General features: G+C 37.2%; 1 protein-coding gene across 6 annotated transcripts; it reads left to right on the top strand.

Annotated features, from left to right (window-relative positions):
* Positions 1 to 295: 295 nt before the first annotated feature.
* On the top strand, positions 296 to 18,094 carry LOC117212845 (ankycorbin). 6 transcript variants are annotated; one of them, XM_033457912.1, is made up of 16 exons: positions 297 to 724; positions 995 to 1,329; positions 4,717 to 4,993; positions 6,710 to 6,958; positions 8,155 to 8,579; positions 10,106 to 10,364; positions 12,193 to 13,238; positions 13,417 to 13,899; positions 13,975 to 14,322; positions 14,377 to 14,759; positions 15,408 to 15,746; positions 15,887 to 15,963; positions 16,257 to 16,411; positions 16,846 to 16,916; positions 17,137 to 17,473; positions 17,507 to 18,094. In XM_033457912.1, exons 1-15 carry the CDS (start codon positions 519 to 521, stop codon positions 17,302 to 17,304), a joined length of 4,821 nt encoding a protein of 1,606 aa, XP_033313803.1. In that variant the 5' UTR covers positions 297 to 518; the 3' UTR covers positions 17,305 to 17,473; positions 17,507 to 18,094. The 6 variants fall into 6 exon arrangements, with proteins under 6 accessions (XP_033313804.1, XP_033313803.1, XP_033313802.1 ...); XM_033457911.1 differs by having other exon boundaries at positions 13,969 to 14,322; XM_033457914.1 differs by having other exon boundaries at positions 298 to 724; positions 13,417 to 14,322; positions 14,530 to 14,759.
* The last annotated feature ends 211 nt before the right edge of the window (positions 18,095 to 18,305 follow it).

The following is an 18,305-nucleotide window of genomic DNA, read 5'->3' as shown; positions in this document are numbered from 1 at the left end:
GGTGATTCTACGCGAAAAAAGAAGTCGAAAATATAGAATAAAATTTTTTTTTATTATTCTTTTTTTTTTTTAAATTTTTCCATCGAGACAAAGATCTACAGTGAGGTCCGTTATAACGAGACGTGATAGAGTGCACGCGTACCGAGCGAAAATTCAAAGTCGATTTTCTCGAAAACAAAGCCTCGAACGAAAAATTTGTATTCTATATTTTCGACTTCTTTTTTCGCGTAGAATCACCCCCTTTCCGCTTGTACCACCAGTTACCAACCACCCTGTATACGCGTATTCGCTTAAATACCAAAGAAACTATAACGCAAAAAGATTGCGTGGAATCTGTTAAAAATTTGTATTCGCTGACGCGGACAAAGTTTACATGGAATCTTATTCGAAGGGCTGACCCAGTTCACGGGTAGAGGAACCGGACATTCTCTTCGGCGCGATGAATTCGATCGGCCGAGAGGGCGGAAGATGTTTCCACGCGAGGTCAGACCAATTGTGAACCGGTGGCAGAGACGGGCATGGACACTAAGACTCCACCGATCCCGTTGAAGGTCCAGGAGAAGCCAAAACCGAAGCAGCAGAAAAGTGTGGCCGACGTGTCCTTGCCCCCGCTGACACCATACAGGAATCATCGTCAGAGGCAGAAAACGCCTGGAACTCAGTGGTCGCGTGATGTGCCCAGCGCCGTACGGTATCAGGATCATCAGAAAAAAAGGCCTTACAGGTACACTTTCCCCTGCGATCGATGCATGCATTTATTCAACCGCTGCGCTGTTTAGCAGCAGGGTCTCGATTCTTACGCGTGAGCTGAAGCATCGTTAGAAAACGTTTGAAGAAGTCGCGGTTGCGAAACGTCGGCAAATAGGAAGGATCGTTCTGCTTGAAATTTCTCCAACAAGTTCCGTGAATATATTTTCTTTCTCCTACGACCCTCGTACATTATTTCCGCGAGATTTCCTTTCGACGTGTAAAGGGCGTCGTTCAACTTTTCCAGAGTGCTTCAAATCGGCGCCACGCCTTTGATGCACGCTTGCCAACAGGGCGACAGAGCCAGGGTTTTAAGGCTGTTGAGAGAGCAAGAGGAGACGATTGGCTACAGAGATCGTACCCTGAGGAACGCACTTCACTATTGCATGGACGCTGGAACCGCAGGTGCCGTCGCGGCGGCGGCACCGGAACTGGTAAATGCACCAGACGCAGAAGGACACACGCCGCTTCATTTGGCTGTCATCGCAGGTGATACGCAATTAGTGGCTGTTTTATTGGCAAACGGCGCCGACGTGAATGCCAGGGATCTGGAGGGACACAGTGTTCTTCATTGGGCCACTGGTATTTTTATGATCACTAATCCTTAACGCTATGACGATCGATGACCACTAGACTGAGGATATTTATGCAGATTCCTGTTTTCCTGTATACGATTAAAAGAACGTAACGTAGATAGAGAATTATTTTCCTTACTGAATAGTGTAATGGTCATTGTGACATTTTTTACGTTATCTGCATTCTATGGATTTTTACGTTTCACATTTCACGTACCTAAGCGCATAAAAATCCGCAGTCTAGCGATTACACTAGCGTCATACGAGTGTAACTATTACTGCACGATATGTACACACACATACACACATATATATATATATACATTTACTTATCAATTTATGCATTTCTTTTATTATTTATTGCTTCTACCTTTCCATGTATTCGCGTTTCGTATATTTCGATCTGTTTCGTTGTAATTTCGTTCTAACGATTAGTAATGCATAACTCTGGCCAAGGACTCTCTAAATAGCCTTATTTGCAATTGGCTCATAATTGTTTCATTGCGTGGCACTCTTGATGCATTTACGTATTTGATGATATACGTACATACACCATACATTCGAATTACGTATTTTACCGAAAAGTTTAAGTGTGTTCTTGGAAATCACTTAGATGTGTACATACTTCGAATCAATCGACCTAACCTTATCGGTCACTCTATCTTACCCGTTATTTTCTCCTTATTTTACGTTTAATCTGTACATACAGTATGCCCGGTTTATCAGGAATCGCTCAACTATTTTGGGAAACATGAATGGTACAAAAAAATGTACTCTTGTGTATTTGACTATACGGCGACTTTTCATTAGTACATATCTTTATAGCTCACGTTTGGAGGTCTTTAAAACGCTACAAATTTCTGTCTTTCGCATTATTCACTGCATTGCAATCTTTGTCTGACATCTGTCTATCTTTCATATTTTTCCAAATATTTGAGCGGTTCGAGACAATCTAGACACATTGTACATGGCACTTTCTTTGTAGACAACAATATTTTATACATGGTGTTCCGCCTATCACCTGGAATATCGCTGGTGTGTTTAAAATTTTATACAAGTATTTCCTAAAAAGATTCTCTAGTAATGTAGTCAGCGTATATTAATCATAGTTTTAGTTTATTAGGATGATTTATAAAGGAAGAAAATTTGTTCCATCTTTTCCAAGCAAGTGTTTTATTTTAATTCAAAAGGAAGATGGGAGTAACATTCTTTTATGTTATACAAAATTACAATATATAACAAGAATATCGTAATTCAAAGATTGTTCTAACCTTTTCGTTAACAGTATAAACAATACAAACTTACATATATTTATATAATAGATATTTTAGAAAGATCTTAGAAATCCAAAGACCACTACTATAATTTGTAAACAAAATTTGTCCATCGTGAAATAATCAAGCTACTAGTCATTTTCTATAACACCTGAAAAATTGTATTCCGAAAGAATTTCCTTCGCGTAATATCCTTTCCTAATAGAGTCACTTACTTCCAGCAAGGCGATGATATGTATGCAATGAATTTTCAAAGTCGAGACTAACCCATTCCTGAGAAATCAACCTTCGAATGGAAAAATTTTAACCTATAATTTTCATTTATCTTTACACGCATAAAAGAAATCCTTACCTGTACATTTCTATACTTCCAATCGCACTCTGTATGAAATCTTTTCTTGCTCATCCAAACGCTGACGACATTACACCCTGCATATAATATTCAATTTACAATAACTACATCTTGCGTGAATGGTAATTTTACGGTCAGAGAATACGCTGGCGATCAAGATTAGCCAAAGCGTCGTTTAAGTCCGCGGTAGAAAGTGGGCATAAATTGGCTTATAAAGAGCCAGCTTTAATTTTGCCGGATGAAAGGTCGAATCGCAAACGGCCACACGAGCTCGGTAACGATTCCTTAGAATTTGCGGAAACTGTGAATTACAGGGCGTATCTTTTCTACTAATCTCCGATAAAATAAGGGTTCAGTATTGGTCAGGTAAGGTTAGTGGGTCAGTTCTGGTGACGTCATTCCGGTTCTCTAAGGAACACGCGAGCAAGACCCACGCCGAGATAAACCGAGAGATTGACCATAGTCGTCCTTGGTGTATTCAAATGACCAGAGATTTATAGCCGTACACCGCAATTGCCCATGTATTACGTTCGTCTGTCGGATTTACGGTATGAAAAAGAAAGTTTTCTCTATCGACGAGTCGCATCTGTGTAATTCACGAACGCCTCGAGTTGTAAGCGCGGACGCAACAAAGCCAACTTCTCACCAAGTAATATTCCGACCTACTTGTCGATGTCGCTGCTTTATCGCTTGTAACGTTACTCGAGTGTTCCGAATACGGACACGCGGGACATGATGCTATCTTGCGAGCCTATTATCGAAGACAAGCAGAACTATGGTCGAAGGAAGTCTATCTTACCAATGCTGAGTCTATACTACGCGATTTGTTTGACTTACATATGCACTATTTGTTGATATTTTTTTCTTAGAAAGGCGACGGCTTCAAGAAAATACTTCGCATAAAAATTAGTTTGCTTGCTGCTAGCAACTTCATAGATGATGATAATTCAGATGAAACATCTCTTTGCACATGTTTTATAAAGTTGACATGTATTGCATAATAACTGCTAATATTTCTGATTTGCATTTTTCATTGGCAAAAAATGAAACTGGATGGCAATTTGTTTAGAGAAAACAAGAAATAAAAAATTACATGCGTACGCATAATAATGATGTTTTTAATTCTTGCAACATAATGTTTACCAAATTTGATTTTACTACTGTAGCGAAAAAAGTTCATTGCTAGTTTAATGTGCGTAGTAAATTTATTTATATGTTTATATTTAAAATAACTAACCACCTTAAATTTATTAGTATAAAAACAGAGACCTATCGTTCAAAATGTTTAATCCAAGCTCTTATGTAGTTTATTACATTTGCAAAGCAAAAGGCCTACGAAGTTTATATATTAAATTTAAAATTTAAATTTATTTAAATTGCTGCAGTACGAATGATATTATATTGTTTAATAATAGTCATGAAAATATTTATTTATTTATTTCTTATTAATATTATTACAGAATACATTATGTGCATTTTAATAAGTAGCTTTAGAGAATACTGTAAGTAATTGGAAACTGAAAGTAATAAAAAAAATAATTTAATGGTTACTTCGATAAGCAGTACAAAAAGTGTAAGCAATGAATCTCTTGAAACATTACAACTGTTTCTAAAAACTAAATTACCTTGAATTGCTATCTTCCCAATTATATCCTCTGAAAAAGGTTTCAGAAATTTGGCTTGTTAGCAAACAATTATATCGGGATAAACACATGCAAAGTTGAAAACTCGATAAAGAAACAAAAATGTATGTTTATTTGTTGCTCAGTGTGCGGGGAAGCAGAATGTGTTCGCTTGGTGTTAGCAGCGGGTGCTCGGCCATCCACACCCGATCTTCGCGGAGGATCTCCTCTTCACTATGCCGCTCAATGTTGTGGTGCAGCTGCGACTGCGGAACTTGCTGTACCTAAGAAAGTTGGTTTAAAAGTTCTCCAGACTCTGCTGGAATTCGGTGCCGATGTGAACGCGAAAGACGAAGATGGAAGACAGCCGATTCTATGGGCGGCAAGTGCCGGTAGCGTGGAAGCTGTGTTGGCTTTAGCGAGGTAAAGTTTGATTTCATTCGAATACGCGGTCTTTCACTGTCGTTGAACGTTAACGCCGAAAACAATTCTATTTTAGGGTAGCTTATCGCGCAAAGAATGACGCTTTAAATTTTAACAATACATAATGGTAATTTGAGAAAATAATTCTTTTTAAAACTAGTAACACATTCGTAAGTGACGTCGCTGGGATTAGAATTGAATTTTGCAACGTTAAATATTTATATCGCAAAATGTATGAAATACCTTAATTGATTCTCGAATTCATGAGACTTTCGTGCTTCGGAACGGGTCGGCAAAACTCGGGCGAGATCGAGCCGGCTCTCGCAAGTACAAAATTCGCCAGGATCTCGAAACTATCCGATTGCGTGCGAACATATCGAGATCTCGAAACTATGCAACTACAATTGCATGTGAACGTACCAAGATCCCGAAAGTACCGTAATATATAATTAATTAATTGTGAGATCTAGAAACGATCCGACTATGTATGAACGACAAATATGTATCGAAATTCTGAAACTACTTACATATTATATGGTGGAACTGCAGAGAAACTATCTCCTCTCCGATTTCGATGATTTTGAAATGTGTTGTTAACCTCGGCATGTTGAATATCTTTTTCCTATACATATAAATCACAGTCGGTCTTGATTTTTGAGATATTTACTAATAACTGTTGGTACCACTATAGAGAATTCTGCCTATAATTGTGCGTTCGTAGCAAGGTATGCGTTAGTATTGTTTACCGGCCGTTCCACAGTGGCGGTCAGATAAAATGACACCTAATCTAAACCTAAGAAATTTCCGTGGAATAAGGCCCAATATGATGTAGAAGATCTCTGGCAACGTTCTTAGTACCCAATAATGACGCTAGAGGTCAGGAGTTGCTATAGTTGAAAAGAGAGTAAACAGTAGCGAAGAAGTGGAAGAAAGGCGTATTACCAAGTACGTTAAAAGAAAGAATTATTTTTATGACTTTTCAAAAATTTACTTGCCAATGTAAAAAATAATGACTTTTATACCCAATGTTATGTTTTCAATTAATAAATTACTTTCTCATTATTAATTTAATACTTCTTTTACAAAGTTGAAGAATGCTGTATGTTACACCAGCTGCTTCTTTTATTACTACAGTGAACAATGAATTGTTTTTACGTTCCCTGTAAATTTTATGAAATGTAACATACATCCTTTTCTCAGACAACCATCCCATTAAGGTTAGACGTAATTTTATCTAGCCGCCGCGCCGTGAAGCAATACTGACGCGCATACGCTGCCACGGATGTACAATTAAAAGCAGAATTCACTGTAATGGTACCTACCGACAGCATTTACGAACATCTCGAAAACTAAGCCTGGCCGACGGTTCTCTGTACAGGTAAAAGTTGATAAAAGTTGTTGAAATAGGAGAACAAAAATTAGATTGTTCGGAAGGAAAATAGTTTGCAATAAATAAATCCGGAAAAGCTTATTACCGAGATCAGCGAGGATATACCTTACGAGGCAAAACGAATCATCCCGATTGGTCAAGCGATTTCGAATACATCGGCGAACCCAAAAAAGGAAAGAAGAAAATATATCCATCGAGTTGAGATGCCTTCCATCTTTTCCCAAGTCAGTATACAAATCATCAAAATCGGGTAGGAAGTAGTTTTTCGATATATGTTCAACGAAGAAAGAAGACGAATGATTCTAAAAGCAATAATTAAAATATAGAGCCGGTGGCTCAGCTGCCGCAGGAGCTGCAGACAAGGATGGCCTGACAGCACTTCATTGCGCTGCTTCCAGAGGTCACGCTAGGTGCGTCGAGGCCTTAGTGAATCTCTGCGGTGCTCACCCTGATCACGTAGACGATAATGGATGTTCAGCCCTACATTATGCTGCCACTCTTGGTCACGCTGATGCCACAGCCTTAATTCTAAAGTTAGGAGCCGATCCGAATCGGCAGGATCGAAAGGGTAGAACGTAAGTACTGTAGAAAGCTGGAACGAATGTTCATTGAAGCACAGACTTCAATTTTATGATACAATTTTGTCGGTTAAAATAAGAAACAAATTGTATTGATATTAACGAGACTGTCAATTAAAACAGAAAATTTATTTTTCACTAATCTATTAAGTAGATTGGATGTGCATAGTTCTCAGAGAATACTCGTTCTAGCTTTCTATGGTAAAAGCTTCATAAACGAAAGATTTGTTAGGGCATTTCAACATCTTGATGTACGACAAAAGTGATAGAAGTTTAGATTTTTATTTCGAGAGTCTTTGGTAGTAGTCGAATACGCGTTTAATCAGTGGTCTCAAAACAGTGAGGTCATAAATTAGAACGTCTTTCTCAAGACAGGGTTTATTAAACTGAGTGCATTCATAACTCAGTAAGTTTTCAGTAAATACACTTGAAATTTTTTAGGAAGGGTTGTTATTAAAATTATCTTTTGATTAAATTTAAATCTCAACGAAATCTTATATTTCTATATATCTAAATAAAATAATAAGAAAATTTATATTTATATTGTAATTTAGATAATTTTTATTTTCCTGTAACGTTAAGAAACAGGTCAATTTTTTAACTATACCATTTGATGATTCACATCATACGTACAGCGTCTTGAACTAGGTCCTTATGTCTCTCAAAATGCCTCAATTTATAATTATTTTCTTTACGGCCTACCTATACTTTACCAATAATCTACCCCTAACCGGTTTTATGACCTTACTGTATTTCTTCTACCGACTATACTGCATCTATGTCAACATTAATTTTGTCCTGTCAGTATTATAGTATTAAAATTCATAGGTCATAGGGTGCATTGACACTATTATCTTGCATATACACATACGTACATACATAATAATAGACAATACCAGACAGTCTATAGATACTACATATAGACAGACTGTCATTATCAATAATGATACACGTTTCTGATACAATGTACTCACATACATAGACGTTGCCTTTAGATATGAAAACTAAGGAATGTGACTCGAGCAGTTATAAAGTTAAAATGAATGTATAAATGGAAGTGAGCTAAAATATGTAATATCTGGCTTCCAGGAAATATAAGAGAAAAGCTAAATCAAACGAGAGTATGAAAAATATCCAGCTTAGACGAAAATACAAAGAAAGCTCAAAGTTAAAAAAAATCTGAAATATTTTAGACCAGCACTTTGTGCGGCAGCGAAAGGACAACTGGAAACCTTGAAGATTCTTGCCCAGCACGGTGGTTCTCTTTACGCGAGAAGTGTACGAGGAACCGGTGTCGCCCATGAAGCTGTTGCTTCCGGTAGGATCGAATTAATCAAATGGTTGGCGAAAAAACGACCAAGCACTTTGGACGTTGCCACGCAAGATGGCAAGACACCTTTGCATGTGGCTGCACTTCACGGACATTTGGATGTGTGCAAGGTTCTTCTGGACAATGGCGCGAGGATCAATGCTGTTCTCCGAACTAGCAAAGGCAATCTGATGACAGCTCTGGACGCGGCGCTTTACAGGGGACACAGGGATTGTGCGAAATTGATCCAAATGCACGGTGGTACTACGGCACAGAAATTGAGGATGCAGAAAACTGTGCCGAATAAAGGTCAGGTCAGGTATATACGTATTTATTTACAAAAATGTCTTTAAAGTGTATTAAGTATAAGAAAAGTCTTATAACGTGTATTATGCGGAGAAAAAATTTTATGTTCTATGCTATGAGCTTCAAAGACGCAATATCAGACTTTTTGGCGTTAAAATTTTTCTTATAAACCGCCACTTTTTCTTCATAACATTATTCCTAGGGACATTTGATAATTCGTTGTAACAATGAGGATTAATAGCACGCGAATGACAATCTCCATTAAGATACCGGTACGAGATAGTGGTAATTTGCATATTTGTCGTACTATACCGTAATCAAATCTGATGTATCACTTCCTGTTTATGGTACAAGCTTTATGCACATTTGTGGCAAGCTTATTAGTACGTATTATATACAATTATTTTATCGTATCCTTTTGCGAGGTTAGGGACCTTCTCACACGCTGTTGAAGCTTTTATATCTTAATGAATATCTCTATTTCTAACCTATCGTTTAGCTTAAGTGAGCCATCCGATACATTCGCATCCTATCGATGATGTTATCGAGTGACCCCCACGTGGATCTCCTTATCTCAAAGGGTTTCGTCTGTCATTGCATGCGATAATATTCTCTTTTCATTTTACATTACTTATAATATATTCACATACATGTACAACAACTGTCTCTACCCTAATGTAGAAACGACATAAAAAGTAACAACTCTGTAGTAAAATTTTGCATTTCATTCTAACAGAAATGTCGTTTTCATAAGACGTACGATGTACCCAAGTCTTTTGTTGATTGCTACGTGTAATACATGCTAAATGCGGCTGTGATTTGACAAAGGAAGTGATGCGTCGGTGAGATACGAATAGGACGATGTGCAAAGAGATTGAATGTTTATATAAAAATATCGCTTACGTTAAAATATTTATTTGATTTCTGACAAGAGGTTTGGTTATACATGGCAGAAATGCGTGTTGTTAGTGGTGAAAGCTGCAAGACTGTGGTAGTGTAGCATGACTGAGAATCAAGAAAGTTATCTTACAATTCTTTCAGTCGTCTGAAAATCCTAGAACGTTCACGTGTGAATCATTGAAAAGTTATTCGATAATAGTGAAAGAGTGGAAAGCATTATTGTTGTGATAATACTAATTGCGATTAGTAATTGTGGTGATAGTGGCGGTTGTAATAATTGAAAATAAATTGTTCGAGACTTGTCAAAGGAGATCATGATTAGATTATATAAGATTTATCAGAAAATCGTAATTAAATGTTCAGGAACTTGTCGTAGAACTGTGAATAAATTGTTCAATGTTTCTCAAGGAATGATATTGGTGATGATGATATTGATGACAATATCCGACTTACTTGCATGTTTAAGAACCAATACAAGTACGTTCATTTTACCAAATAATCGATTTCGTATTACAACAAAATTTTCGTTCGTAAATGCTGCAACTTTCACCAATTTCCCTTCGAAGCAATTTCCATAATAGTTTGATTCGGATTTTTTGGATTTTTCATTTTTATCGAATCGATTTCAGTATTCTCAACGAAATTGCGAATGAGGCATCTGGATAGCAGCACCGATACGGAAAGCAGTCCCCGTAGACAAGATCGTAGTTGCAAACTTCCGGAATTATACTACGAGGAGCAATGGATTAAGAAGAGAACGCGACGAAGAGGAAATTTAAGAAAGTTGGCGCGCCAGGATAGCCGGAGCTTCAGCGAGGAAGAGGTTAGATTATCGAAGTCATCCTCGAAAAAAGATCATCAAAGGAGAGCTCGTAGCGAATCAGCACGGTAAGATATTTTTAAATTACATACGGTGTTTCCTCGAATAACACGTCTGTTAGGGACACCGACTGACCGCGTAGTTGCGGAAGCTGAAGTACAGTAGATGTATTAGGCTGCCCCAAAAGTTTCTTTCGTTTTATAAGGAAATAATAAATGCGCAAGATTTTTTGTTTTATATTCTTTTATTGAATTATGTATGATCCATTTTGTTCCAACAGAACAATAATTCAATAAAATAATATAAAACGAAAAATGTTGTGCGTCTATTATTTCTTTATAAAATGAAAGAAACTTTTTGGACAACCTAATGCATACATACGCATATTTATATTTTTCCAATGCTTAATATGTACTACTCAAAATTTACACTTGTTACATTCACTCGTTATATTCTTCACTGCAAGATTCTTTGATGCTAGTTGGAAAGTGCTTGTAGAAAACACTGTAAGTGCCAAGAAACAAGTCTCTATAAATTTATGCATTAATATAGTCGAAATTTGTATACAGAACGTATTTTTATTTTATAGAATTATAAAGTACAATGAAATTATTATTTCTGTTTTTCAGTGCAATTGTCTTTCATTGTAATTTGCCCGAGTTGCAATTTAGTTGTCTTCTCTTCTTTCTTCCACTGTCGTTACACATAATATCATACATGATGCATGTTCTTTGTAATTTAAACATTGAAAGCATCATTTAAGCCCATTTAGCATCCACTGATGCAGTGTCGTTGTAGCCGCCGTGTGAATACCGACTAAAAGTATAGCACCTATCTCAAGTGCCCGGGAGAGACACCGCACTTTCGTATTTTTCCGTGCTACGCCGAAAATAACCTATACCTGCAAATAAATATTTCGTAAATTCATCTTAACGTACTTCGTTTCAAAAAACTAGAAATTTTTAAGTTTTATGACAGTGCAAGTGAACTCGACGAACAACTTGCGAAGGAAAATGCAAATACAAAGTGCAGTAGACTTGCTTTGAAATATAACACGATCTTACAGGGAGACATAGAGGAAAAAGACAGACAGCTCGACGTGCGCTTCGACGGAAATGCACGTGGCAGTGCAGCATCGGTGATCAAAAGCCTTTGCTGATCCGATGCCGAACACTCGAGTTACAAGCTACAAAATATTCCGTTAAAAGCACCGCCGGCCACATCGCTACCACGATTCACTTACAATCTGTAAAACTAACAAACTTCGTTAACGTAGGAAGACAAACAGCATAAAGCAAATGAAACGAGCAATGCTATGTTTTGATATTGGCAACACTGAAATCCCGAAAGCCTGACGTCTCTCCTCGAACGTCATATCTCTCATAATTATATTCTTCTTATACTCATTTACGTTTATTAAGTATTATGTTTTTTTTATTTTCGCCGTAGAAAAAACACAAAAAGAACTCGACAATTTTTAAATGCTGCAAATTTGCAGATTTGTAAACGCGAATATTCGTTAATTTGAAAGTATAAGAGATTGGAATTTTGGAAATACAAAAACCTAAAAACCTAAATGTCTGATGGTTTGCAGGTTAAGAATTTGCAAATTCGAAAGTATGGAAATTGAGAAATCGAAACGTAATATTTAAAACATAAATTGAAACGTTCACAAATTATACTTTCAAATCGCACGAATATAATCTTTTTTATTTAATTACTATCATAATCGGAAACTATCAATTATTCGGAGAACTTAAAGTAGTAATAAAATGTCAAATCATCCTGCAGAGATGAGATTTCAATTTATTCATAACTTTAAATATGAATAGTAACGAATCTATTATTTGTTCCAAAGTACACTCTTAAATAAATAATCACGACAACATATTGCAGGTACGAAGAAGATGATACGGATCGAAAATTGAGAAGGGAAAGAAGTAAAAAACGATCATCGAAATCCAGACACGACTCAAGCGGATCATCCTCAGAGTCAGGCAGCTACGAACGCGCTAACGACACGTCGAAGCAAAAATTCGATTCGAGAAAAGACGAGAGCAAAACTAATGGAACGGAGGGTTCAAAGAGAGGCGATGACGACGAAAGCGTGAGCGACGATAGCCTGGAAGTGGTGGTGGTACGAAAATCTTTGGAGAGGAAATGCGAGAAGGTGGTGTCTGGAAGAAGATCAAAGACACCCAGGGAAAGTTCAAGAGAAACGAAATTCACAAAGACTCACAGAAGCACCAGAAGGAAATTGAAATCCAGCAGATCGAAAACATCGGACAATGGCGAGAGTGCAACCGATCGAATGCATTCGCTGGACAAAGAACAAGGACCAACAGAATCAACGCTTCACAGCGAACAAACACCTAGAACATCGATAGACGAGGAAAAGCAAAACGAAGGGAACATCGTTGAAAGTCGATATCGTAGAGACGTGACCGACAGCACCAGCCAAGAAACGGTGGAACGCGTCGTTGTGACAGCGATGGTCCATAAAGATCAGGGTCCAGATACGCCAAAATCCGTAGCGGAAGCTTCGAAGGAAGTCACCTTCGACGACAGATTAAGAACGGAAGTGATCGAGATGCAAGAAATAGCGGGAGACGTTAGTTCAGGCAAAGCGGACGATATTTTAGAGCAGAGTGACGCATCACGTACCGATCTCGTGCAGAAAGCTGCCAGTTTGAAGAAAGATGTGGAAGAAATGAGACAGCAGGTTGCACAAGAGAAAATTGAACAAGAAGAAGGCTCGAAGCAGAGTCGAGAGAAGGAAGATTCCAAACGGGACCAAGAGAAGGAAGATGTAAAATCAGACCGAGAGAAAGAAGACACGAAAGCCGTGGACCACACGAGAAAAGATCAGGATGATCAAATCGAGACCTCGTTTAGTGATGAGGCAAAGAAAAAAGATCGGAGGAAAGATGAAAGCGAGAAAGGTAAGACTTTAAACGGAATAACAGCTGGATTGTATGTCAATATCATTGTTACTGAATTTATTTTTATGCGTAATATATTGAAACTGTAACTTACTGTTAAAGAAACATTTTTGTTAATTTCCTGTAGATTTTATTTAAAAAAAGTTTCTGCCAATTTTCTGTAGAGTCCTCTTTCCAGGCAGGTTAGATGCACGCGGGCCGATTGAGTCGGAAAGTCCCACGTTGGATTCTGAAGAGTATCAACGACACCAGAGCCGACAGGAAAACGATCTCGTTTCCAGATCAGACGAAGCGTCATCTGGAACAAAACCTGACGAGAATTTCGATAAAGAGACGCGTAGTGAGAAAACGGACGTGTCTGAGTCGATCTTAGTGAAGGACCACGAAGATTCGGAGACAGCGACCAAATCTGGAAGTCCGGAAAGTCAAATAGGTTTAGAGAAAGAGGACACTACACCAAGGACAGCCGTGGAAGGCGTTTCACCGTCAGAAGGAGAAGAGAAAAAGTCGGCGTCGGAAGAAACGAAAAGTAAATCAAAAGTTAAATCTGCAACCGTAAAGAGAAAGGCGTCTTTCGATGAAAGAAGATCAAAGTCCTCGTCTTCGAAGTCGGATGAGAGTCCCAAAAAGAGCGGCGGGACTCAAAAGAGGAAAGAATTTGGTAAGAAGCGCGAATCTTCCACGAAAAACGTTTCCATGAAATTGTCCAGGGAAAAAACGAGCAAAGTAGTTGCAGAGAAGACGTCAGAAGTGCAGAAGGAGGATGAAATTGCTGTTGACGGGGTACAAACGAAAGAGGCCACATCGACCGTCTTAACAAAAAGCTCGAGCAAGGAGTCACCGGATGAGAAGGAACAAACTGCTCATAGAAAATCTGTCGATTTCTCATCCTCCAAAGACTCTGCGTTAATGGAAGACAAATCGTTAAGCGCAGATACACCAACTGCCACGAAACGAAAGATTTACGACGAGGAGGAAGTTGCTCAAGACTCGTCTCCTGCAAAGTCCGATTTAGAAGATCACAAGGATGAAGACGAAGCTAAAAAAGTGAAGACACATCCTATGGAAGACGCACTGGGGACAGGTGAGTACTGAAACCACTCCATGAGTGTCTTTATACCGTTTGCCGTGCTTTTAGTAGAGACCTTTCGATATATTGACGAAAGTTCCTCGAGTTCTCCGAAATCGGCGCAAACCAGACGCTCGAGACCGTCAACGGGAAAAATTAGACAAACTGGACGATCGTCGGTAAGAAAATGTTTGTTCGAAAGTTCAGAAGAACGTTCTCCAGATAGGAGCGCTATAGTGGCGGTGATTGAGAGTCCAGAATGGGACGAAGAGGACGAGGAGATTGACAAGGAGATCAGAGACGCTATCGGGGAGGACGGAGAACACGAGACGGAAGCCGAGGATGATAATGAGATGGGTGTCATCAGGGTATTGCCAAGCACGAGCGAGGAAGAAATGTCTCGAGCTGGACATGATGTTTGCAGGACTTCGGCGACCGACTCGTTATCCCAAGTAGGCTAATTCTGATGGTAGAAAAAGTAGAATAGAAATAGTATTTAGTCTTTCCTCGTCGTTTGTGAGATTGGCGATAACCCGGTGGATCTTACGTCTTTCCCTACAATATACTTTGTGACATATTTAATGGGGAAAATTTCATTATTTACAGTATTTCAATTTTTGCAAGTTTATTTCATCCCTGAAATCAATATGATGCAATTCAATGTGACATTTACTATACACCCAATATAAAAATATGAAATATAATTTTTGTATATGTATAAATATGTATAATCAGTTTAAAAGATAAAATAAGCTTCTTGTGCGTGAATTTGAAAATTAAATGTTTATAATGTCAATAACAACATGCGAGTACCATTCGTATTTATTCGTATCGATCAGTGGTAGAAATTTGTGAAAATGAAAAGGCACATAAATGTACAAGATTGCCTTGACCATCTTTTTCAAATTTACCATCGAGAATGTTTCATTATTTAATGTCATATTTTAGTACGAAATAGATTCACATTAATTCGTAATATTGGATTCACCATATCAAACAACACATCAACAATAGTATTGTAATACATATTGTGTAAATAACATTGCAACCAGAAGATTGTCTTCTCGTAACCAATTATTTTTTCTCTTCATTTCACAAAGGTGCAATCCGGTACTCGAACTCGTTTGACACGAGTTCAAAGTCCTCAGGAAAGTAGAGTCAGTCGACTGCAAGGGAAACAACGCCGTGACAGCGGCGGCAGGGATAGTGGCATAGAACCCAGTCCTAGGGTATCACGGATACCGAGAAGAAGGATCATGAAATGTTGTCCAAACACCGATAAGCAACAATCCCTTAACAAAGACACCATAATAAGAGATGTCCAAATCAGTTTACGACGATATCACTTGGAAAGAAAGATATTCTTCCAACTGATGGAACTGAAGAGACTGCAGATACGTCATGGCAGAGCGAATGAACAAGTTTTGGTTAAGAGACAAGTAATAATCCTGCCTATTTCTCCCTATGGAATGCAACATAATCTACGCATTGATCTGTTTAATTGGAATTTAAGATTTTATTTAATTCAAAATACTTAATCAGGATCTAAAATCACACTGAATTATATCCTTTGTTTCAGGTGGATGCTTTCCATAAAGCTGGGATGTCTGGACCCACCCTTGGTGTGGCAAAATACGATCAACCCTTAACGTTCAGGTTATTGTTTTCTAAATATAAAAAAATACGCTGTTTAAAACAATTAGAAGATCGTTTTTTGTGTCACTTTGATTTTTATGTGTCTGTGCATTTTTTGTAACGACTGTCTTAAAATCCATTTTTTTAAAAGTATCATATGAATAACATGACGGTCTATCGAGTCTATATATAGGACTCGTTTGCTGCTGTTTACTTTACTGATGCTATAAAACCATTCATAATGATTCCTTAATTGACTTAGCGTATATTTTTATAGTATTGTGAATGAAAATGTAATTAATATTTCTTACTAGACACTTCGAGGCCTTCCTGTACGATCAGCTCAGGAAGATTCAAAAAAGGCCAGCAACTCCAGACTTCTGTATGGAAGCGAAGCAATGCATCCAAAAAACTCACCGCTGTCATCACGCCACTAGTGCTTACACTTCTTTCCCAGCGTACACATATCGTACGTTATTTCCGTGCATTGTCGTAGTTGATAGGTTTCAGGATTCCATTTCAGACGTTTATACGTGAAATAGTTGAATAAGAAAATTTATACAATGTTAATTGTATTCTTTAATTTCTTTTAATTATCAACGTTTGATATGATAACATTTCAAGAATATTTCTCAACCTTCCACCATTAACGTTCTAAATAATTAATAAGTTGGGAAATAATAGAAAATTTTTTCATAAGAAATTTTTATACACAAAAGTTTCGCAACGTTTTTTTGAAAAAATATCCATGAGACACATATACATAATCGCGAAAAGTTTAAAGGAATGTTACTATTTTTATGATTAATAATTCCGAAATGGTATGCTGAATACGAGAATCCAATCCAAATGACTTTCAAAAGGAATCAGTTTCCCTATTGTGATTGTAGATTATAATTGCAGTAGGTGGAGGCGGCCAAGAACAAGCGGATCTTCTTCCGAAGATAGAGAGCCGTGGAAAGGGGCAAATGAGGGTAAAATCTAGTCATTTAAACTGAAAATAATTATGCAAGAGTTGCATTAGTGCGATAATTAAATACTAAGTAATTAAATACTTGATTCAAATCAAGTTAGTTCGTATCAAATGAAATCCTTATGTGCTTACTTATTTGAACAAAAATAATATGAGTAATGTGCGTGTTTCTTTAAAAATTACGTTAAGAAACTATACAAAAAATTCTATCTTTGTTGCAGGTGGAAGTAACACATGGAGAAGAGAAGCAAATAATAGCTCTTCCAGCTGAAAGACTGGATCGTTCGAAAAAATATTACGTAACGTTTACTGTAAGAGGGGAAGCACAACAAGAAATCGAGAAGCCGAAATCATCGATCGGTATCCAAAGGAATGCCAAAAGTGTTTAGGAAGTCTTCAACTGCATTTATCGTATCTTCCCACTGTGGTGATTTTGACTACGTTTTTTCTATTCGAAGCAATATCAAAAACGTTTCCCATACTTTTTTACACAATCTTCTATTCTACCAATCTTCATACTATGCAACTTTCATAATAATTTTAACTTCATACTATGCAACTTTCATAATAATTTTAACTTCATACTATGCGATGTTTCACATTAGATTTTCTACGATAGTATAAATTGTAGCCTCATTGCAAAACATTGATTCTCCGATTTTGAAGTAATGAGTGTGGCAATACAAAAAAGAAATTTAAAAACTGCCAGAGAAAAACGGTTCATGTACATACTTAGAGTATGAAGCAGAATATATTCTGTACAAATTTCATTAACATTGCTGTAAAAATAATCAATGGTATAAACGTGTAAGATTGTATAATATATTGCATCGAAAAAGTTCTATGCATGGACCCTCAACTTTATTACACGCGAATTACATTGTGTATAAATATTCAATTGTATTAGACAAGACAAATGCGAACTTTTGTAAAATAAGCTAGATTGACTCAGTCCAAGTTCATTGAAAAGATCTCTTAATCTTACCTTAGTGTTACATTAAATTGTATTCATTAATACTGGTCAAGAAAATACGAATTTATTCTATGTGTACAATAAGAGATATTTCGTTCCTGCAAAAGCAGGGACCATGTTGCATACAGGTTCTGTATATTTGTGTAAAGGAATCCGCTAACTTGTAATTCTGTGTAAAATAAAAAAGAATCACAAACCGCATAACTTAAATTATCTTAAATTCATTTTTACGTACATGTTTGAACGTTGAACGCAAGCGTTTTATAATTTCCTCACAAATCTTAATAAATGCACGTAAATGCAGTTTTCAAGTTAAGAAGACGTTTTTGAATCAATTTGTAACTCAAACATATTCAAAACAAAAAATGAAGACAGCCGTAATTTTTCTTTGCGTTATTGTATGAAATAGCAGATGCA

The sequence above is a fragment of the Bombus bifarius genome, unplaced genomic scaffold (genome assembly GCF_011952205.1).
Source record: "Bombus bifarius isolate JDL3187 unplaced genomic scaffold, Bbif_JDL3187 scf7180000008401, whole genome shotgun sequence".
Taxonomy (NCBI): domain Eukaryota; kingdom Metazoa; phylum Arthropoda; class Insecta; order Hymenoptera; family Apidae; genus Bombus; species Bombus bifarius.
Note: the sequence above shows the minus strand (reverse complement) of the source record. Positions and strands in the feature narration are given on the sequence as shown.

Excerpts from the sequence above, each read along its gene's own strand:
- LOC117212845 (XM_033457908.1), top strand. The coding sequence starts at position 519 with ATGGACACTAAGACTCCACCGATCCCGTTGAAGGTCCAGGAGAAGCCA. Across the intron at positions 14,760-15,407 it reads CGACCGACTCGTTATCCCAA|GTGCAATCCGGTACTCGAAC; the intron begins GTAGGCTAATTC and ends CATTTCACAAAG. Across the intron at positions 15,964-16,256 it reads GATCAACCCTTAACGTTCAG|ACACTTCGAGGCCTTCCTGT; the intron begins GTTATTGTTTTC and ends ATTTCTTACTAG.